The sequence below is a fragment of the Ranitomeya variabilis genome, chromosome 3 (assembly GCF_051348905.1).
Source record: "Ranitomeya variabilis isolate aRanVar5 chromosome 3, aRanVar5.hap1, whole genome shotgun sequence".
Taxonomy (NCBI): domain Eukaryota; kingdom Metazoa; phylum Chordata; class Amphibia; order Anura; family Dendrobatidae; genus Ranitomeya; species Ranitomeya variabilis.
Window position 1 is genome coordinate 321,051,432 of NC_135234.1, and position 23,669 is coordinate 321,075,100.

Below are 23,669 nucleotides of genomic sequence, written 5' to 3' on the forward strand. Positions count from 1 at the left end.
GCTGTGCGACATAATTTTGCACGTGGTAGAGCACATTTTGAGCTGGGGTAGGGGGGAACTCTCTTGAGGCCGGCGGGACCGCCCCAGGGCCCCTCATGTTACAACGGTGTGTCTGACGTTGGGTGCGCACCACCACCGCCAGAGACACTACATTGTACTATGAGGGACCCAGTAGCAATGCCGTCAACCAAAAGCGAGCACACCCACCTCTTCAGACAAACAGCAGTCTCACGGGTGCTTGCGCCAAGTCGCGATACCACGGCCCCGTGTGGGGAGTTTTGCCATTTAGGGAGGTGTAAACATGTCGTATGCTGTACAATCAGCTGCAGCAAATTAGACATTAGAAAAGTAATTCACAGGCAAGAGCTTTTCATAGGAAAGCTAGGTGTCGGCCGGGCAAGGTGGGGCAAAAGATTTCGAAATCCAGTTGTGGTTCATTTTAATGAATGTTAGATCGTCAACATTTTGGGTAGCCAGACGAGTCCTTTTTTCGGTTAATATTGAACCTGCAGCACTGAATACTCTTTCTGATAGGACACTTGCTGCCGGGCAAGCAAGCTCCTGCAATGCATATTCTGCCAATTCTGGCCAGGTGTCTAATTTGGAGGCCCAGTAATCAAATGGGAATGACGGTTGAGGGAGAACATCGATAAGGGATGAAAAATAGTTAGTAACCATACTGGACAAATGTTGTCTCCTGTCACTTTCAATTGATGCAGCAGTACCTGTCCTGTCTGCGGTCATAGCAAAATCACTCCACAACCTGGTCAGAAAACCCCTCTGTCCAACGCCACTTCTGATGTGTGCACCCCTAACACTCCTAGTCTGCTGCCCCCTGGAGCTCGTGTGAGAACGATCACGTGCGCTGTGTGCTGGGAATGCCTGAAGCAAACGGTCAACAAGAGTTGATTGTTTGGTTGCTAATATTAGTTCCAAGTTCTCATGTGGCATAATATTTTGCAATTTGCCTTTATAGCGTGGATCAAGGAGGCAGGCCAACCAGTAATCGTCATCGTTCATCATTTTCGTAATGCGTGTGTCCCTTTTTAGGATACGTAAGGCATAATCCGCCATGTGGGCCAAAGTTCCAGTTGTCAAATCTCCGGTTGTGATTGGTTGAGGGGCAGTTGCAGGCAAATCTACGTCACTTGTGTCCCTCAAAAAACCAGAACCCGGCCGTGACACGCAACCAGTTTCCTGTGCCCCCGGGAAAGGTTCGGCATTAAAAATATACTCATCCCCATCATCCTCCTCGTCCTCCACCTCCTCTTCGCCCGCTACCTCGTCCTGTACACTGCCCTGACCAGACAATGGCTGACTGTCATCAAGGCTTTCCTCTTCCTCTGGTGCAGACGCCTGCTCCTTTATGTGCGTCAAACTTTGCATCAGCAGACGCATTAGGGGGATGCTCATGCTTATTACGGCGTTGTCTGCACTAACCAGCCGTGTGCATTCCTCAAAACACTGAAGGACTTGACACATGTCTTGTATCTTAGACCACTGCACACCTGACAACTCCATGTCTGCCATCCTACTGCCTGCCCGTGTATCCTCCCACAAATAAATAACAGCACGCCTCTGTTCGCACAGTCTCTGAAGCATGTGCAGTGTTGAGTTCCACCTTGTTGCAACGTCTATGATTAGGCGATGCTGGGGAAGGTTCAAAGACCGCTGATAGTTCTGCATACGGCTGGCGTGTACAGGCGAACGTCGGATATGTGAGCAAAGTGCACGCACTTTGAGGAGCAGGTCGGAGAACCCAGGATAAGTTTTCAATAAGCACTGCACCACCAGGTTTAAGGTGTGAGCCAGGCAAGGAATGTGTTTCAGTTGGGAAAGGGAGATGGCAGCCATGAAATTCCTTCCGTTATCACTCACTACCTTGCCTGCCTCAAGATCTACTGTGCCCAGCCACGACTGCGTTTCTTGTTGCAAGAACTCGGACAGAACTTCCGCGGTGTGTCTGTTGTCGCCCAAGCACTTCATAGCCAATACAGCCTGCTGACGCTTGGCAGTAGCTGGCCCATAATGGGACAACTGGTGTGCAACAGTGTCATCTGCCGATGGAGTGGTTGGCAGACTGCGTTCTGTGGAAGAGCTGTAGCTTCTGCAGGAGGACGAGGAGGAGGAGGGGGTGCGAACGCCTACAGCCAACTGTTTCCTAGACCGTGGGCTAGGCACAACTGTCCCTAAATTGATGTCGCCTGTGGACCCTGCATCCACCACATTCACCCAGTGTGCCGTGATGGACACATAACGTCCCTGGCCATGCCTACTGGTCCATGCATCTGTAGTCAGGTGCACCTTTGTACTCACAGATTGCCTGAGTGCATGGACGATGCGCTGTTTAACATGCTGGTGCAGGGCTGGGATGGCTTTTCTGGAAAAAAAGTGTCGACTGGGTAGCTCGTATCGTGGTTCAGCGTACTCCATCAGGGCTTTGAAAGCTTCGCTTTCAACTAACCGGTAGGGCATCATCTCTAACGAGATTAGTCTAGCTATGTGGGCGTTAAAACACTGTGTACGCGGATGCGAGGATAAGTACTTCCTTTTTCTAACCAGAGTCTCATGTAGGGTGAGCTGGACTGGAGAGCTGGAGATCGTGGAACTTTCGGGTGTGCCGGTGTACATGGCAGACTGAGAGACGGTTGGAGACGGTATTGTTTCCGCCGGTGCCCTAGATGCAATATTTCCTCCTACAAAACTGGTGATTCCCTGACCCTGACTGCTTTTGGCTGGCAAAGAAACCTGCACAGATACTGCCGGTGGTGCGGAAAATGGTGGCCTTACAGTGACGGAAGGGATGTTGCGTTGCTGACTAGCTTCATTGGCCGAGGGTGCTACAACCTTGAGGGACGTTTGGTAGTTAGTCCAGGCTTGAAAATGCATGGTGGTTAAGTGTCTATGCATGCAACTAGTATTTAGACTTTTCAGATTCTGACCTCTGCTTAAGCTAGTTGAACATTTTTGACAGATGACTTTGCGCTGATCAGTTGGATGTTGTTTAAAAAAATGCCAGACTGCACTCTTCCTAGACTCGGATCCCTTTTCAGGGATTGCAGACTGAGCTTTAACCGGATGGCAACGCTGTGCTCCAACAGGTTTTGGCTTTGACACGCGTTTTGGGCCAGATACGGGCCCGGCAGATGGAACCTGTTGCGATGTTGATGCCTGCTGCGGCCCCTCCTCCACCTCCGCTTCTGAACTACTGCCGCCTGCACCCTGTTCCCCCAATGGCTGCCAATCGGGGTCAATAACTGGGTCATCTATTACCTCCTCTTCGAGCTCGTGTGCAACTTCGTCTGTGTCACTGTGTCGGTCGGTGGTATAGCGTTCGTGGCGGGGCAACATAGTCTCATCAGGGTCTGATTGTGGATCTGTACCCTGAGAGGGCAATGTGGTGGTCTGAGTCAAAGGAGCAGCATAGTACTCTGGCTGTGGCTGTGCATCAGTGCACTCCATGTCAGAATATACTTGTAATGGGCATGGCCTGTTAAGTGTTTCACTTTGTAAGCCAGGGACGGTATGTGTAAAGAGCTCCATGGAGTAACCCGTTGTGTCGCCTGCTGCATCCTTCTCTCTTGTTGTAGTTTTTGCTGAGGAGGACAAGGAAGCGACTTGTCCCTGACCGTGAACATCCACAAGCGACGCGCTGCTTTTACATTTACCAGTTTCGGAAGAGGAGGCAAAAGAGCTAGAGGCTGAGTCTGTAATGTAAGCCAAAACTTGCTGTTGCTGCTCCGCCTTTAAAAGCGGTTTTCCTACTCCCAGAAAAGAGAGCGTTCGAGGCCTTGTGTAGCCTGACGACGAAACTGGCTCCACAGCTCCAGACTTAGGTGGAATATTTTTATCCCCACGACCACCTGATGCTCCACTACCACTACCATCATTACCAGCTGACAATGAACGCCCACGACGACCTCTTGCACCAGACTTCCTCATTGTTTTAAAATCTTAACCAAAGTAACTTTATTTGTTGCTGTCAAACAACTTACACGGTGAGCTATAACTTCAGTATGATTTCAATATCCCTTAACAGGTTGGTGAGACCACAAGGAAAATCAGGCACAATGGTACACACTCTGTTTTCTGTGGCACAAAATCACAGAGATGACACACACGCAGGACTGTCACTCAAGCACTAATGTCAATATTAATCTCCCACCTAATTTATTTTTTTTTTTTTCTCAGGGAGACTTTAGAAACCAAATAATATTAAAAAAAAAAAAAAAAAAAAGGCTTTCTATGGCCCACAATTAGAGAGAGAGAGGTGGCACACCCAGGAGTCAAGACTGGCGCACAAGCTGAAAGGGCAATATTACTCTCCCACTGTTTTTTTAAGTTTTTTTTTTATTTCAGGGAGACTTTAGAAACCAAATAATATTAAAAAAACCAAAAAAAAAAATAGCCTTTCTATGGCCCACTGAATGAGAGAGAGAGGTGGCACACCCAGGAGTCAAGACTGGCACACAAGCTGAAAGGGCAATATTACTCTCCCACTGTTTTTTTATGTATTTTTTGTTTTTTAAGGGAGACTTTAGAAACCAAATAATATAAAAAAAAAAAAAAAAAAAAAGGCTTTCTATGGCCCACAATTAGAGAGAGAGAGGTGGCACACCCAGGAGTCAAGACTGGCGCACAAGCTGAAAGGGCAATATTACTCTCCCACTGTTTTTTTAAGTTTTTTTTTTTATTTCAGGGAGACTTTAGAAACCAAATAATATTAAAAAAACAAAAAAAAAAAATAGCCTTTCTATGGCCCACTGAATGAGAGAGAGAGGTGGCACACCCAGGAGTCAAGACTGGCACACAAGCTGAAAGGGCAATATTACTCTCCCACTGTTTTTTTATGTATTTTTTGTTTTTTAAGGGAGACTTTAGAAACCCAATAATATTTAAAAAAAATAAATAAATAGGCTTTCTATGGCCCACTGAATGAGAGGGAGAGAGGTGGCACACCCAGGAGTCAAGACTGGCGCACAAGCTGAAAGGGCAATATTACTCTCCCACTGTTTTTTTATGTTTTTTTTTTTTTTTTCAGGGAGACTTTAGAAACCAAATAATAAGAAAATAAATAAATAAATAAATAGTCTTTCTATAGCCCACTGAATGAGAGATAGCACACACAGCAGTGGCACACAAGCCCTGACTGAGGCCAATATTTTTCTCCCACTGATTGATGTAGTGTTTTTGTGTTGAGGTAGATTTTAGAACACAAATCAAGGAAAAAAAAAAAAAATGCTTTTTTATGGCCCACTGAATGAGAGAGAGGTGGCACACCCAGGAGTCAAGACTGGCACACAAGCTGAAAGGGCAATATTACTCTCCCACTGTTTTTTTATGTATTTTTTGTTTTTAAGGGAGACTTTAGAAACCCAATAATATTTAAAAAAATAAATAAATAGGTTTTCTATGGCCCACTGAATGAGAGGGAGAGAGGTGGCACACCCAGGAGTCAAGACTGGCACACAAGCTGAAAGGGCAATATTACTCTCCCACTGTTTTTTTATGTTTTTTTTTTTTTTTTCAGGGAGACTTTAGAAACCAAATAATATTAAAAAAACAAAAAAAAAAAATAGCCTTTCTATGGCCCACTGAATGAGAGAGAGAGGTGGCACACCCAGGAGTCAAGACTGGCACACAAGCTGAAAGGGCAATATTACTCTCCCACTGTTTTTTTAGGTTTTTTTTTTTTTTTCAGGGAGACTTTAGAAACCAAATAATATTAAAAAAAAAATAAAAATAAATAGGCTTTCTATAGCCCACTGAATGAGAGATAGCACACACAGCAGTGGCACACAAGCCCTGACTGAGGCCAATATTTTTCTCCCACTGATTGATGTAGTGTTTTTGTGTTGAGGTAGAATTTAGAACACAAATCACGGAAAAAATAAATAGGCTTTCTATGGCCCACAATTAGAGAGAGGTGGCACACCCAGGAGTCAAGACTGGCACACAAGCTGAAAGGGCAATATTACTCTCCCACTGTTTTTTTAGGTTTTTTTTTTTTTTTCAGGGAGACTTTAGAAACCAAATAATATTAAAAAAAATAAATAAATAAATAGGCTTTCTATAGCCCACTGAATGAGAGATAGCACACACAGCAGTGGCACACAAGCCCTGACTGAGGCCAATATTTTTCTCCCACTGATTGATGTAGTGTTTTTGTGTTGAGGTAGAATTTAGAACACAAATCACGGAAAAAATAAATAGGCTTTCTATGGCCCACTCAGTGAGAGATGGCACACACAGGGATGGCACTGTAGCAGAAATGCCAATCTTAATCTCCCACAAAAAAAAAAAAAAAAAAACAGGGACTGTCCTACAATTACTATCTCCCTGCAGTAATCTAAGCCAGGTATGGCAGGCAGCAATAGGAGTGGACTGATGCACAAATTAAATAAAAAGTGTGGACAAACAAAAAAGATAGCTGTGCAGAAAGGAAGGAACAAGAGGATATGTGCTTTGAAAAAAACAGTTGGTTTCCACAGTGGCGTACACACAGCAATACAGCTATCACGGAGCCTTCTAGGGCAGCCCAATGAGCTACAGCGCTGAGGGGAAAAAAAAAAAAAAATAGCTTCCACAGTCCCTGCACACCGAAGGTGGTGTTGGACAGTGGAAATCGCTGCAGCACAAGCGGTTTGGTGGTTAGTGGACCCTGCCTAACGCTCTCCCTGCTTCTGACGAAGCGGCAGCAACCTCTCCCTAAGCTCAGATCAGCAGCAGTAAGATGGCGGTCGGCGGGAACGCCCCTTTATAGCCCCTGTGACGCCGCAGACAGCAAGCCAATCACTGCAATGCCCTTCTCTAAGATGGTGGGGACCAGGATCTATGTCATCACGCTGCCCACACTCTGCGTTCACCTTCATTGGCTGAGAAATGGCGCTTTTCGCGTCATTGAAACGCGACTTTGGCGCGAAAGTCGCGTACCGCATGGCCGACAAGCACAGGGGTCGGATCGGGTTTCATGAGACGCCGACTTAGCCAAAAGTCGGCGACTTTTGAAAATGATCGACCCGTTTCGCTCAACCCTATTTGAAACTGTTAAACTGTAATGCGCTGTGGAATATGTTGGCGCTATATAAATTAAGATTATTATTATTATTATTCACTCTGTATCATCCACTGCTGCATGTTTTTGGAAAATGCCCATGGAGTCAAAATCGTCCCTACATCTGTAGATAAATTCCCAAAGGGTTATAATTTCCAAAATGTGGTCACTTGAGGGGGGATTATGCTTTTCTATCACTTAGGGGCTCTTAGTATGAAATCCGCAAACTGTTCTAGGAAAATCTGTGTTCCAGGAGGCAAATAGTGCTCCGTCCCTCCCGAGTCTCTCCGTATGGCTAAGCAGTACTACACAGCCACATATGGGGTATTGCCACGTTCAGTAGAAATTGTCAGACAAATTCTGGTGCCATTTTTACCCATTTCCCACTATGAAAATGTAAAACTTGGGGCTAAGGCTAGGTTCACACTGCGTTTTGTACAATCCGTTTAACGGATCCGTTAAATGCATGTCCAGAAATGAGCCAAATTTGGTGAAAATTTGGCTTCACATTAACGCATGCGTTAACGCACTTGACCGCGTTATGTCATTTTGATGTCCGTTCATGAAGCATCCGTTTGTCTGCGTTCAAGCACTGTCAATAAAGTTGTTCTCTTTTTTTTTGCTCTTTTGTCAGCGTTGGGTGTGTATGGAAAACATTCTCCATTTTGCAAGCATTGAGTGAACTTCTGCTAGCAAGATGTTTGTGTCTCAGCTTGTTAGATTTCGCTTGATGCAGTTGCGACTTCGGCGGAGAAGGCGTATTTCCCAAAGGAGATATTGGATCCATGAAGTGAATTTTTTACGGAATACATATGGTGCCTTTCACACCCTGTATGTTCAGCTTCGGGATCATCCCTTTAAATTTCAATGTTATCTTTGGATGTCCATTGAGACCTTTGATGTTCTGCTCTCGCATGTGAGGGATGAGATACATCATCAGTAGTGTTGAGCGATACCGTCCGATACTTGAAAGTATCGGTATCGGAAAGTATCGGCCGATACCGGCAAAGTATCGGATCTAATCCGATACCGATACCCGATACCAATACAAGTCAATGGGACTCAAGTATCGGACGGTATCCCTGATGGTTCCCAGGGTCTGAAGGAGAGGAAACTCTCCTTCAGGCCCTGGGAACCATATTAATGTGTAAAATAAAGAATTAAAATAAAAAATATTGCTATACTCACCTCTCCGACGCAGCCTGGACCTCACCGAGGGAACCGGCAGCATTCTTTGCTTAAAATGCGCGCTTTTCCTTCCTTCCGTGACGTCACGGCTTCTGATTGGTCGCGTGCCGCCCATGTGGCCGCGACGCGACCAATCACAGCAAGCCGTGACGTAATTTTCAGGTCCTTCTAGGCATTCAGTATTTTAAAATTACGTTCCGGCTTTGTGATTGGTCGCGTCGCGGTCACATGGGCGACGCGACCAATCACAAGCCGTGACGTCACGGGAGGCAGGAGACGCGCGCATTTTAAAATGCGCGCGTGTCCAACCTCCCGTGACGTCACGGCTTGTGATTGGTCGCGTCGCCCTTGTGACCGCGACGCGACCAATCACAAAGCCGGAACTTAATTTTAAAATACTGAATGCCTAGAAGGACCTGAAAATTACGTCACGGCTTGCTGTGATTGGTCGCGTCGCGGCCACATGGGCGGCACGCGACCAATCAGAAGCCGTGACGTCACGGAAGGAAGGAAAAGCGCGCATTTTAAGCAAAGAACGCTGCCGGTTCCCTCGGTGAGGTCCAGGCTGCATCGGAGAGGTGAGTATAGCAATATTTTTTATTTTAATTCTTTCTTTTACACATTAATGTTGTTTCGATACCGATACCCGATACCACAAAAGTATCGGATCTCGGTATCGGAATTCCGATACCCGCAAGTATCGGCCGATACCCGATACTTGCGGTATCGGAATGCTCAACACTAATCATCAGCGCAGCACTTTCCGTGATAGCATTTGTGCGGAGCAACGTTTAGTGGTGACTCTGAGGTAATTATCCTTTTTTAACATTGTTCTATTGAAAAAGACAGGATGTAATTTTATCGTGGAGCATATCTCATATAATTATGTACACTTTGGCAATTGTCCGATTCCATTTTAACTTGCCTTTATTTTAGTTGTCCTTTAAAATCTTATCAATATGTCCATAGGGCTATTTTTTTTTTTTTTTACGCCCGACAGATATCTGGCTACCGGAGAATCTTTTGCGTCACTGCATTTTCAGTTTCGACTGGGGAAATCAACCGTTTGCCAACTAGTTCGTGAAACTTGTGATGCCATTTGGAACAACTTACAACCACTTGTGCTACCAGCCCTGACAACTGAAATGTAGCTATCGATTTCCAAACATTTTGAGGATGTGGCTAATTTCCCCAATTGTATTGGTGCCGTGGATGGCAAGCACATTCGGATTCAGAAACCAGTGCATAGTGGATCCCTCTACTATAATTATAAGAAATACTTTTCCATTGTATTGATGGCTATTGCGGATGCTAGATACCGTTTTGTTGCTGTGGATATTGGTGCATATGGACGGATGAACGATTCCAGAGTCTTCAAAGAGTCCAACATGGGGAAATGTTTGTACAGCAACCGCTTCAACATACCCTCAGCACGACCTCTTCCGGGGACCGAAGGCCCAAGTTTGCCCTATGTTTTAGTTGGAGATGAATTCGTAATTCACCGCACACTCTAATTAAATATCGCACAATATGCAAATAAAGTGTAAATTTATTTTTAAACCTGGGAGCGTAACAGAATAAAGCAGCTCATGCGATCATATACAACGTTTCGGCTCCACCGGAGCCTTTTTCACGTAATCGCTTATTTCATTACCAGCTTATTTAGACTACCAGCAAGGTGCGGGAGCGCCGCTTAGCCCAGCAACATTATTAGAGTGATTGAACCTGATCACCACGAGCTGCAGACAGGCAGTCACACTTCATCTAGTATAAGTGTCACCACTGGAATCTCTTCCTTCTACCCACTCTTCGGCATGTTTCCAATTAATGAAATAAGCGATTACGTGAAAAAGGCTCCGGTGGAGCCGAAACGTTGTATATGATCGCATGAGCTGCTTTATTCTGTTACGCTGCCAGGTTTAAAAATAAATTTACACTTTATTTGCATATTGTGCGATATTTAATTAGAGTGTGCGGTGAATTACGAATTCATTACTTACTGGGACTTACTGTCCCATTACACCGGCACCTCGCCCCTATATTGACTGAGTGCACGCCAAAATCCTACTCTACTATTAGGGCTCATTTCCACTGGCGAGGAAAACGGACGAGTGCAATCCGATAAAAAATCGGATTGCACTCGGACCAATGTTATTCAATAGGTGTCTTTTCATTTGCGATTTTTTTCTCAGCCGAAATCGGACTGAGAAAAAAATCGCAGCATGCTGCGATTTGCTGCGAGTCTCGGACGAGACTCGCCAATGCAAGTCAATGGGTGCGAGAAAAAAATCGCACAGCACTCGCACCATGCAAGTTCTGTCCGATTTTTACGCATCGGTGTCCTTTGAAAAGCAGGTAATTCAGCGCAGTGTACAGTAAAATCACACTGACAGGTTAGAATAGAGTAGATATATACACATAGAATAGGTATATATACATATATATATGTCAGTGACACACCTATATATGTATATTTATATTTAATGCAGCGCAAGATACCATTAAAGCCGCTAATTCAATTACCGGCTTTTCAAATCTCCTTCCCATACCCGACAGGATATGAGACATGGTTTACATACAGTAAACCATCTCATATCCCCATTTTTTTTGCATATTCCATACTACTAATGTTAGTAGTGTGTATGTGCAAAATTTCGGCGCTGTAGCTATTAAATTTAAGGGTTAAATCACGGAAAAAATTGGCGTGGGCTCCCGCGCAATTTTCTCCGCCAGAGTAGTAAAGCCAGTGACTGAGGGCAGATATTAATAGCCAGGAGAGGGTCCATGGTTATTGGCCCCCCCGTGGCTAAAAACATCTGCCCCCAGCCACCCCAGAAAAGGCACATCTGGAAGATGCGCCTATTCTGGCACTTGGCCACTCTCTTCCCACTCCCGTGTAGCGGTGGGATATGGGGTAATGAAGGGTTAATGTCACCTTGCTATTGTAAGGCGACATTAAGCCAGATTAATAATGGAGAGGCGTCAATTATGACACCTATCCATTATTAATCCAATTGTATGAAAGGGTTAAAAAAAAACACACTCATGATTTAAAAGTATTTTAATGAAATAAAGACACAGGTTGTTGTAATATTTTATTGCTCTCTCAATCCATGTGATGACCCTCGCTTGGAAAAATAATAAACCAACAATATACATACCCTCTCTGATGAACTGTCACGTCCCACGAGGTAATCCATCTGAAGGGGTTAAAATATTTTACAAGCAGGAGCCCTGCTATAATGCAGCTGTGCTCGTGCTTGTAAGCCCCGGGGAATGAAGGAAATGTAGGTCAATGACCTATAGTTACCTTCAGTCGCGGTGATGCGCCCCCTGGAGGATGTCCTCATGAACTGCAGCCTGGGAACTTTTTCCCACGCTCGAGGTCATATGAGGACAACCAGCAGGGGGCGCATCACCGCGACTGAAGGTAACTATAGGTCATTGACCTACATTTCCTTCATTCCCCGGGGCTTACAAGCACGAGCACAGCTGCATTATAGCAGGGCTCCTGCTTGTAAAATATTTTAACCCCTTCAGATGGATTACCTCGTGGGACGTGACAGGTCATCTGAAGGTATGTATATTGTTGGTTTATTATTTTTCCAAGCGAGGGTCATCACATGGATTGAGAGAGCAATAAAATATTAAAACAACCTGTGTGTTTATTTCATTAAAATACTTTTTAATAATGTGTGTGTTTTTTTTTAACCCTTTCATACAATTGGATTAATAATGGTTAGGTGTCATAATTGACGCCTGTCCATTATTAATCTGGCTTAATGTCACCTTACAATAGCAAGGTGGCATTAACCCTTCATTACCCCATATCCCACTGCTACACGGGAGTGGGAAGAGAGTGGCCAAGTGCCAGAATAGGCGCATCTTCCAGATGTGCCTTTTCTGGGGTGGCTGGGGGCAGATGTTTTTAGCCACGGGGGGGCCAATAACCATGGACCCTCTCCTGGCTATTAATATCTGCCCTCAGTCACTGGCTTTACTACTCTGGCGGAGAAAATTGCGCGGAAGCCCACGCCAATTTTTTCCGCGATTTAACCCTTAAATTTAATAGCTACAGCGCCGAAATTTTGCACATACACACTACTAACATTAGTAGTATGGAATATGCAAAAAAAAGGGGGATATGAGACGGTTTACTGTATGTAAACCATGTCTCATATCCTGTCGGGTATGGGAAGGAGAAATGAAAAGCCGGCAATTGAATTAGCGGCTTTAATGCTATCTTGCGCTGCATTAAATATAAATATACATATATAGGTGTGTCACTGACATATATATATGTATATATACCTATTCTATGTGTATATATCTACTCTATTCTAACCTGTCAGTGTGATTTTACTGTACACAGCACTGATTTGCCGGCTTTTCAAAGGACACCGGTGCGTACAAATCGGACAGTAATACGGATGTCATACGGATGATGCGATTAAAAATCGCATTGCACTCGCATGACACTCGCATGACAATCGCATACGTTACATCCGTTTTTTCGGTCCAGATTACAGACCGATTTGTCTCTCGCCAGTGGAAATGAGCCCTTAGTTGGAGATGAGGCGTTCCAACTCGGACGCAATCTCTTAAAGCCGTACTCAAGCCGTAGTCTAAACTACAAAAGACGCATGTTTAATTATCGTTTGAGCCGGGCAAGACGTTATGTGGAATGTGCCTTTGGTATTTTGACCTTAAAATGGCGTATATTATTAACTTGCATGCAACTGCAACCTGAAAATGTGGACTGTGTAGAGAAGGCATGCATCTGTCTGCACAATTTTGTTTGCATGAACCCCTTTTTTTTTTCTTTTTTTAACCCCTTCACCCCCGGAGCTTTTTCCGTTTTTCCGTTTTCGTTTTTCGCTCCCCTCCTTCCCAGAGCCATAACTTTTTTATTTTTCCGTCAATTTGGCCATGTGAGGGCTTATTTTTTGCGGGACGAGTTGTACTTTTGAACGACATCATTGGTTTTAGCATGTTGTGTACTAGAAAACGGGAAAAAAATTCCAAGTGCAGTGAAATTGCAAAAAAAGTGCAATCCCACACTTGTTTTTTGCTTGCCTATTTTGCTAGGTTCACTAAATGCTAAAACTGACCTGCCATTATGATTCTCCAGGTCACTACGAGTTCATAGACACCTAACATGACTAGGTTATTTTTCACCTAAGTGGTGAAAAAAAATTCCAAACTTTGCAAAAAACAAAACAAAACAAAATTGCGCCATTTTCCGATACTCGTAGCGTCTCCATTTTTCGTGATCTGGGGTCAGGTGAGGGCTTATTTTTTGCATGCCGAGCTGGCGTTTAATGATAGCATTTTGGTGTAGATACGTTCTTTTGATCGCCCATTATTGCATTTTAATGCAATGTCGTGGCGACCAAAAAAACGTAAATCTGGCGTTTCGAATTTTTTTCTCATTACGCCATTTAGCGATCAGGTTAATGCTTTTTTTTTATTGATAGATCGGGCGATTCTGAACGCGGCGATACCAAATATGTGTAGGTTGGGTTTTTTTTTAATTGATTTATTTTGATTGGGGCGAAAGGGGGGTGATTTAAACTTTTATATATATTTTTTTTTTTCACATTTTTAAAAACTTTTTTTTTTTACTTTTGCCATGCTTCTATAGCCTCCATGGGAGGCTAGAAGCAGGCACAGCCCGATCGGCTCTGCTATGCAGCAGTGATCATAAGATCGCTGCTACACAGCAGATTTGCAGGTGTGCTGTGAGCGCCGACCACAGGGGGGCGCTCACAGCCACCGGCAATCAGTAACCATAGAGGTCTCAAGGACCTCTATGGTTACAATGGAGGAGCATCGCCGACCCCCGATCATGTGACGGGGGTCGGCGATGCGCTCATATCCGGCCGCACGGCCGGATGCGGTAGTTAAATGCCGCTGTCTGCGTTTGACAGCGGCATTTAACTAGTTAATAGGCGCGCGCAGATCGCGATTCTGCTCGCGCCTATTGCGGGCACATGTCAGCTGTTCAAAACAGCTGACATGTCCCGGCTTTGATGTGCGCTCACCGCCGGAGCGCACATCAAAGCGGGGGTCCCGACATGTGACGTACTATACCGTCACATGTCGGGAAGGGGTTAAACTTAATATTACCTTAATCAATTGTAAAAAGTTCAATCCATACAAGAATATGAAATGTTATAATAACAGTTAACTTTACTAAAAAATATTCTGATGACATTGTGCGTCCAACCTGATTGTTGGTAAACATTTTAACATTTGAGATCCCATAGGGATGAACAAAAACATACACGATTAACTTGGGTACAAAAAAAATTTTACACAAACAATTTAAACGCAGGAATTGCCAAAGTTTGGTGATTGTTTAAACAGTAGTTACATACTGTGATATTGCGCGGACGTATTGTCTGCCCAACTGTACGCTGGACTGCTATATTGCCTTTGCATTTCCATACTCGGTTCACCCTGGCCTCTGTATTGTGGTTTGTATGACACCATGTCCATGGTTCTTGGTCTCGAGGAAGTGGGTTACTGGGGGCCCAAAAATTCCTCGACTAGGTCATTTAATCTTTGCCTAAACATTATATTTCTGTGCGCCGGTATATTTTGAACTGCTGGCACATATGACAAAAGCAGGAGCTTCTACTCATTGGCTGCATATACAGATTCACGGGATTGCAATTCCGTTATTTCCCGCCTTAGATCTCTGTGTTCACTGCGACACAGATCCTCTAACCGTTGGAGTCCATCTACAATTATGGCATCAACTTCATCTTTGGCAGATGCTCGCTTGCATCCGCGGTGTGCTTGCAAACGGGCACTGACAACAGGAGCTACAGTACTACTCCCCAATGATCGTGGCTCGCTCAGGCCAGACACATCTTCAGCGCCCGTCTGCTGGCTTGTTTCCTGTAGAGATGGCTCCAGTTCCTCTGCCTCTCGAGGCGCAGCGGTACTGCATATCGTTCTATAACCAAAAAAAAAAAATTTATTTAAGAGATTTTAATTAAATACTTGTTCGTCTCTCACACCGAAGCTTTTTACTTACGAGCGCTGGGACAACGTTTTCTGTAGAAACAACAATTGCTCATAATGAACATAGGGGGTGACACGTTTGCCACTAGATCCACTGGGGGTGTTTTGGCTGGTGCGGAAGTCCCGTACAAATCGATCTCTAATGGATCTCCACTGAGTATGGACAGCTTCGGCTTCACAGAAATAAAACAAAAAAATAATTATTTGACAGCTCGCAATCTTTACATTTTGCACGTTAAGTTCAGCAATAATTACCAATTTTTTTCTTAGACGATGCGGACTTATCCAAATATCCTGGGTCCAACTGGCATATTATTTTATCCCACAACTTCCGGTTTGTATAATATCGTGGTGGGAGCTGTTACTTTGATCCCATATGGACGGATTAGCTTCCACTAGTGTTATAAGTGTCTCGTTCTCTATGTCCAAGGGCTCTTCGTCAACCACAATATTTCTTCGTTTTTTGGCGGGCTGCTTGGACTATGTAAACACAAAACGTTATATTAAAATGTAGAATTTCATTTTTGGTTGAATAACTTTATCTCATCGCCAAAATTACATTTTATTCTTAATGACTTTATATCCAAATGTTTTTGCTTTTTTAAAACACTTTTAAATTTTTATCAATTTTTATAAATTGTATTGCAATGTTTAATCGTTAATTTTTGTTGGCTGTCCTTGTAGTGTTTGGTTTATGTTATGATATGTATGTTGTTTTTTAACCAGGGTTTTAAACGTAGTTTTATATATATATTTCTTTTGTATGTTTGATTTTTTTATAAAAAAAAAAAAGGAAACAACTAATTAGTATTTTTTTTGTCTAAAAGGACTAAAAGGAACATTTTGAGTGATATTTACCACTTCTAGGTGAGGTGAAGACAGACGGCGAGGCTGTTTCTTTTTTTTTTCCCTTTTCAACAACCTATGGTGTAGTAAAAAAAATTTTAAAAAAATTAGAATTATTGTATCAAGTTAATTTATGTGTTAGGCTGGGTTCACACTGCGTTGCTGGCGTCCGTTAGACAGACTATGTTACACCGCGGCATAAACGCGGTGTAGCGTAGTCCTTAACGGCCGCCATTAATTCCTATGTCGGACGCATCACTAGCGCACGCCCACAATGGGCGTGCGCTAGGGATGTGCCGTCATTAGGTGACGGACCCTGGGATGCGGGCTGCAGCGTTTCCGGGTCCGTCACTGCTAGCGCAGATAGAGCTAGCAGATGCTTTATCTGCGCTAGCGTGCTGCCATACCGGCACTTACGTTTACAGCAGCCCATTACCGTATGTGTTGAACGGGCTGCTGTAAACGTAATGTGAACCCAGCCTTAATTAAAGACACAAAATGTGTGGCATGTACCTTCTTTGTCACTTTTGCCAATTTTTTGGGGGGTGGCCTGGCAGGTTCGGGATCAGAAGATTCCTATTTGCAATAAAAACATGATTACACATTATTACCTCAATACACTGGAGTGACACACAACATTATTGTGGCTTTGTAAATCTAAAGCATACCGATTGTGAAGAGAACACTGCAGACACGCTGCTGCTGCTTGATCCCTCACTATCTGACATCTGTGTACAAACAAAACAATACATTTAGTACACACACATCCGATAGGCACTACACACTCAAATGATGTACACAGAAAAATATATACATAGAATTGTACTTACATTGCCTCTGATCGCTTGCAAGACACACACACACTGTGCTGCTGGTGTTTTCACAATATGTGCTGGCAGAGTATATGCTCCAAAATGGCTGCAATCATATTTCCTGTCACATGACCACATGGACCCTCATGGACCACCCACCACCCTCATTAACACAATCCAACGTATGGTTTCATTTGGACATTTTGATTGATTTGCGTCTGGCTGCGTTAGCAATAGACTTTAATGGCAGAATTAGCGCTTCCGTTAATTTTGCGTTAGCTTGACCAGACCCAAAAACGCTGCAGGCCGCATTCGAAGGTACGTTATAAAAAAACGGAATGTTGCAAACGCATGCCAATTTTGACATGCGTTACTATGCGTCATACAAGTGAAAGTCTATGGGTGCGTTACAATGTCCGTTACATTGCGTTTTTAGTACTTAAAAATGTGTCCGTTATATGGACTGCCCTAGCGCAATGTGAACCCAGCCTAACACACAATCTTGGTGGTAAAAATGTAAATTATTTTTTCTTCACTGCTCAATGGTATAAAACCTGCAAATTTAAACGTGTGTTCCCATTGCAACGGAGGTTCGCACGGGGCTTCCAAATGCTTCAAGAAAGCAAGAGGCAAGCCGGCAGTGGGTGCCGGTCAAGGGGGTGACTCTGGTGAGGTTGGAAAAGATGGCCCCCTTTCTAAGTAGGTATACGGATCGGGAGAAGGCTAGTGTTCTTACGCAGGGTTTTGCGGAGGGTTTTCGTATCCCTCCCCCGGAACATGTTGTTCAATTTGCGCTTAAAAATTTGAGGTCGGCTGTGGTTCATGCAGGTGTGGTGAGTGACAAGTTGAAAAAGGAGGTGGAGTTAGGGCGAATGGCTGGGCCGTTTCCTTGTTTACCGATTGACGGGATGATCATTTCCCCGTTAGGGGTGGTCCCCAAAAAAGAGCCGAATAAATTTCGTCTAATTCATCACTTGTCATACCCAAAGGGGTTGTCTGTGAATGATGGCATTTCGCAGGAGTTGTGTTCAGTTGTTTATACGTCATTTGATATGGCAGTTCACTGGGTGCGTTTTTATGGGCCGGGAGCTATGTTGGCAAAGACGGACGTGGAGTCTGCTTTTCGTTTGCTTCCTATTCATCCGGACAGTATCCCGTTGTTGGGTATGTTTTGGAATGATGGTTATTACGTGGACAGATGTCTACCGATGGGTTGTGCCATTTCGTGTTCCTTGTTTGAGACGTTCAGTACCTTTCTGGAATGGGTTGTTAGAGAGGTGGCTGGTGTTCCATCTGTCATTCATTATTTGGATGATTTTTTGTTCATAGGTCCTCCCGATTCGAATGTGTGCAGAAATTTGTTGGCGGCTATGGAGTGGGTGGCGGATCATTTTGGCGTTCCCCTTGCTAGGGAAAAAACCGAGGGCCCTTGTACGGTCTTGAGTTTTCTTGGGATCTTGATAGACTCAGAAAACATGGAATGCCGGTTGCCTGATGATAAATTGTTGGCTCTGAAGCAAGAGGTGGGTCGCGTGGTCAGGCTCAAGAAGGTCACATTAAAAGAGTTGCAGTCTTTGCTTGGTCGGCTGAACTTTGCGTGTAGGATTATGCCCATGGGACGTATATTTTGTCGGAGGTTGTCCAGGGCGACGGCGGGGGTGCGTGCTCCGCATCATTTCATTCGACTTGGTCAGGAGCATAAGGACGACTTGTTGGTCTGGCATAATTTCTTGGTGCACTATAACGGTCGCTCTTTGATGCAGCAGCAGGTGGTTAACAATTTTGACAGCGAAATTTACACGGATGCAGCAGGCAGTGTAGGTTATGGGGCCTATTGCGCTGGTCAGTGGAGTGTTGGAGCTTGGCCGGATTTCTGGCACGCGAGCGGTTTCACAAAGAATCTTGCTTTGTTGGAGTTGTTTCCTATTGTGGTGGCAGTGTTCATTTGGGGGGACGCGTTTGCGAATCGCTGAATTAGATTCCATTGTGACAACATGAGTGTGGTGTCGGTGATCAATTCGCTATTGGCATCGTCTCCGCCAGTGACAAAGTTGGTAAGAGAACTTATCTTAAGATGTTTGAGGATCAATACTTGGATTTCAGCGGTGCATGTTCCGGGCGTTCAAAATTCGTTAGCAGATGCATTATCTCGTTTACAGTGGGAGCGTTTCCGGGAGCTGGCACCAGAAGCGGACGCAGCAGGAGCGGTATGTCCTTCGCACTTATGGCGGATTCCTATGGAGGAGCGGGACGGTTAATTCGGGCCTCGGTTACGAGTCAGACTTGGGCGGCATATGAAGCTTCCTGGCAGGTTTGGCAGAGTTCGGTGTTGGAAAGGTGGGACTTGGAGTCCGAGGAGGACAAGTTGTTAGCCATTTTGTTTTGGTCGGTAGGGCAGCTGAGGCAGGTTGGTCGGTTTCTAAAGTTAATAAGTTTGTGACTGGGTTAGCTTTTGGTTTTAAGCTGGAGGGCTCGGTAGACGTGACAAGGAATTTTTTGGTGCGGCAGGCATTAAAAGGTTATCGTAGGGATATTAGAAGAGTTGATGGGCGCAGGCCTATATCGTTTCAGGTTCTTGAGCGTTTGGGTGGTGTTTTGGTTGATTTGTGCTGCTCTCATTTCGAAGCGGTGTTGTTTCGGTTGGCTTTTTCTCTGGCCTTTTTCGGGGCATTACGAGTGGGGGAGTTGGTGTCACGCAGCAGGGTTAATGCGGGTGGTTTATTGGCTCAGGATGTTGATTTTTGGACGGGGGCATCGTATTTTGGATCCGGCGTTCCAAGACGGATCAAATGGGGGTTGGTAAAAGGGTTGTTTTAGGGAAAGTTACGGGTTCAATTATGTGCCCTGAACAATGTTTACGGGAGTATTGGAGTTTATGGGCTGGTCGTGCGGGCCCACTGTTGTGCCATCAGGACGGTTTTTTCTTGTCCCGTTTCCAATTCATTGCAATTATGCATAGATGCTTGAGGGCCTTAGGTTTTTCGCCGGACGAATTTGGATCGCATTCCTTCAGGATAGGGGCAGCGTCGGAGGCTGATAGCCTAGGCTTGGGGCCTGATGTTATAAAGCGTATTGGACGCTGGAGTTCAAGCCGTTATTTGTCTTATATTCGGCACTAAAGGTTTGGTTTTGTAACTGGCTTTATGTTAACGGTTACTGTTATTGTATATTGCAGGTCTGGATCCATATCTTGTCTGGATTTTTGGACATTCCTTTGTTTATTGGGGGGCGCTTCGGGCGGACACCAGGCCTGACGGTAGGCAATTGGGTTTCAGCCGTAAGGAAGCTTTAGTTCGGTGGCTCGGTTTTCGGGGTATGGTTTGGAACAGAGCGATGCATTATTTTTCCAGTGCTGCCCGCTTGGATAGAGCGCCGGATATTGTGGTGTTTCATCTGGGTGGGAATGATTTAGGGTCCAAACCGGTGAAGGATTTGATACGGGATATTCGTTCCGATTTTCTCCGGTTGTGGGTGTCTTTCCCTGGGGTACTAACGGTATGGTCGGATATTGTCCCTCGTAAGAAATGGAGGGGTGCGCGATCCGTAAAGGGGATCAACAGGGCTCGTGTGAAGTTAAATAGAGCAATTAGCAAGTTTGTATCCAGAAATGGAGGTATATGTGTTTGGCATTTTGATTTAGAGTCAGGTGTTGGTGAATTTTGGAAGGAAGACGGGGTGCACCTGAACGAGATTGGCATTGATTTATGGGCCTTGTCCATTCAGGAAGGAATTGAAAAAGCGTTGGTGGCTTTGGGGCACTCACAGGCCTGAGGTGTTCAGGGCTGCGAGTTTGTGGCGGGAGGTGGGGTTCTTGGCGTTTATGCGGATTCAGCGGCGAAGGAATTTGAAGGAAATTCCGGACAGTCAAACGGGTTTGGTGTTCTGGCATTTTGGTTACAGGCTCTGGACGGGGTGTTTACCCTGGGAGCTGGTGGAGGTTAATTTTTCCCAAAACGGGAATTATGGTGCCCTCGAGCTGGTGGTACGGCTGGGGGTAAAATTGAGGTGGTTTATGTTTTTTGGTTTTGCCAAAATAATTTAAGCCAGAATTTTTCCCGGTGGGCTCCAAGAACCCTCCCCTTTAATTTGCATAAATTATGCTAATGTTGAATAAAATGTTTTTGTTTGTTTGTTAATAAACTGGCCGCTGTGGCCATAATTATCCAAAAGAATTTGGTGTCACGTTTTTATTTGTATTGTGATTGGTTTATCACAATTGGTGGGTGGGGTTGGATAATAAGGGGAGCCATATTGGCCATACACGATCAAGGAGGGGGCAGGAATAGGAGGAGCTGAATGGAGGCCCCCCATGACTGTGCTTGGGCATGGGCTCTTTTTAAATAAAATTGAGTGAATTTGATTGGCCGTTAGGAGGTGTGGGAGGGGTTGTGGGAGGGGTTGTGAGTGGGGGTGGTGGGGGGGCTATATAATGAAAAGTGCGGGAAAATGTGGCACACTGGCAGTTAGGAAGCCCTGGAGAGAGAGACCCACCCGCCCTCCCCCTTTTTTGGGGTTTGTTGTAGGTGGTTAGTTGGGGTTGACGGGGTAGATCTATTGAGAGCGAGGATTGTTAGTTGGCACGTGTAAGGGTTAATACTATTTTTGTCACAGTGGCTGGGGCGGGGGGGTGGGGTTCTTGGAGTTTATGCGGATTCAGCGGTGAAGGAATTTGAAGGAAATTCCGGACAGTCAAACGGGTTTGGTGTTCTGGCATTTTGGTTACAGGCTCTGGACGGGGTGTTTACCCTGGGAGCTGGTGGAGGTTAATTTTTCCCAAAATGGGAATTATGGTGCCCTCGAGCTGGTGGTACGGCTGGGGGTAAAATTGAGGTGTTTTATGTTTTTTGGTTTTGCCAAAATAATTTAAGCCAGAGTTTTTCCCGGTGGGCTCCAAGAACCCTCCCCTCTATTTTGCATAAATTATGCTAATGTTGAATAAAATGTTTTTGTTTGTTTGTTAATAAACTGGCCGCTGTGGCCATAATTATCCAAAAGAATTTGGTGTCACGTTTTTATTTGTATTGTGATTGGTTTATCACAATTGGTGGGTGGGGTTGGATAATAAGGGGAGCCATATTGGCCATACACGGTCATGTGGTGTCAATTTAATCACTGCACCCCTAGATGAATTCATTGAGAAGTTTAGTTTGTAAAATAGGGTCACATGTGGGGGGTCTGTAGTGTTCGCAACTCAGAGGCTCTGCCAATGTAACATGGCACCCTCAAACAAGTTAAACCAAAGAAAAACAATATGTGCATATACTCTAAGGGTATGTTTCCACGGTCAGTAAACGCTGCTTGTTTGACGCTGCAGCGTCAAACAAGCAGCGTCCAGATGTTCCAGCATAGTGGAGGGGATTTTATGAAATCCCGTCTCCACTATGCGTGGAAACCCGCACGCGGCGGCCCTGCGACTCCGGACATGCTGCGCGTCTTTTCAGAACGCAGCATGTCCGTACACCTTGCGGGGACGCAGCGTCCCCACAAGGCATATCACAGGGCCCTATGGCGAGGGGTGCGATGATCCCGGATGTGTACTGTACACATCCGGCACCATCGCGTCCCAGAAAGGGGGCGGGGCTTAGCGCCGAGCGGCTTCGCCGCTGCGGCGAACCCGCCGGCAAGCCGTACCGTGGAGCCATACCCTCATGAAAATAAATAAGTGAAAAAGCAAGTGCATTAAATAATTAATATAGGGTATTTAGTAAACATAAAGCTGCCCTACCTTGGCAAGGTGTACCCAATTGGGACAATAACTACACTCTCTAATGTTAAAACCTACCTAGTATGAATAGTGGCAGAGAGTCACAGTGTCCCAACCAGACACCCAGCTTTGGAGGAACTATATATTAACTGCCAGCTCAGTGAAAAGGGGGCCACACTCTGTTTGTACTGAGTACAAAAATACTGAAGAAAAACAGAAAACTGAACACTGAGCATGTTCACACTGGCCATGGAAACAAACAAAACCAAAGACAAACAATATCTGCATGTACCTTTATGAAAATAAATAAGTAAAAAAGCAAGTGCATTAAATAATTAACATAGGGTGCTTAGTAAACACTGTTTTTGATCAAAAAAAGCATAAAGCTGTCCCACCGCGGCAAGGTGTACCCAATTGGGACAGTAACTACACTCTCTAATGTTAAAACCTACCTAGTGTGAATAGTTGTAGAGAGTCACAGGGTCCTCAAACAAGTCACCCTCAAACAAGTGCAGCAAAATCTGCACTGTAGGGCTATGTTTCCACGGTCACGAAACGTAGCGTTTTGGATGCAGCGGATACCCTGCTCCGCCCAAAGCGCCGCCCCCCCCTTTGTACACGCAGTGATTCTGCTTGTGTTCATTGAACACAGGCGGAATCAACGCATCCTGTACATAGGACTGTGGTATTTATAAATAGACATAAATAGACATGCTGTGGTCTAGAAAGACGCGAAGCATGTGCGTAAATGCAGGGCCGCTGGATGCGGACGTGCGCACATAGTGGAGATGGGATTTCATAAAATCCCCTCCACTATGCTGTAACATCTGGACGCTGTGGATTGGACGCTGCGGTTGTACGCAGCGTCCAATCCGCAGCAAATCCTGAAGGAATCCGCCACTTGGAAACATACCCTAATATGGCGTTTCTTCAGTTTTGAGCTTTGCACTGTGTCTCAAAAGTAGTTTTCCATGACATATGGGCTATCAGTGAACTCAGGAGAAATTGGACAACAAATTTTGGGGTCCATTTT

At 44.9% G+C, this 23,669-nt stretch overlaps 1 protein-coding gene across 2 annotated transcripts in view; it reads left to right on the top strand.

The window, feature by feature from the left end:
- Positions 1-23,669, top strand: part of CRYBG2 (crystallin beta-gamma domain containing 2) — a 386,970-nt gene that overhangs the window by 184,990 nt on the left and 178,311 nt on the right. Inside the window, exon 3 of one of the 2 annotated variants that reach the window (XM_077295719.1) lies at positions 20,108-20,188. The exons of the other annotated variant lie outside the window; for it this stretch is intronic. Coding sequence (XP_077151834.1) covers positions 20,108-20,188 — 81 coding nt within the window. The remainder of the gene's footprint in view (positions 1-20,107; positions 20,189-23,669) is intronic. 2 annotated transcript variants of the gene reach the window in all.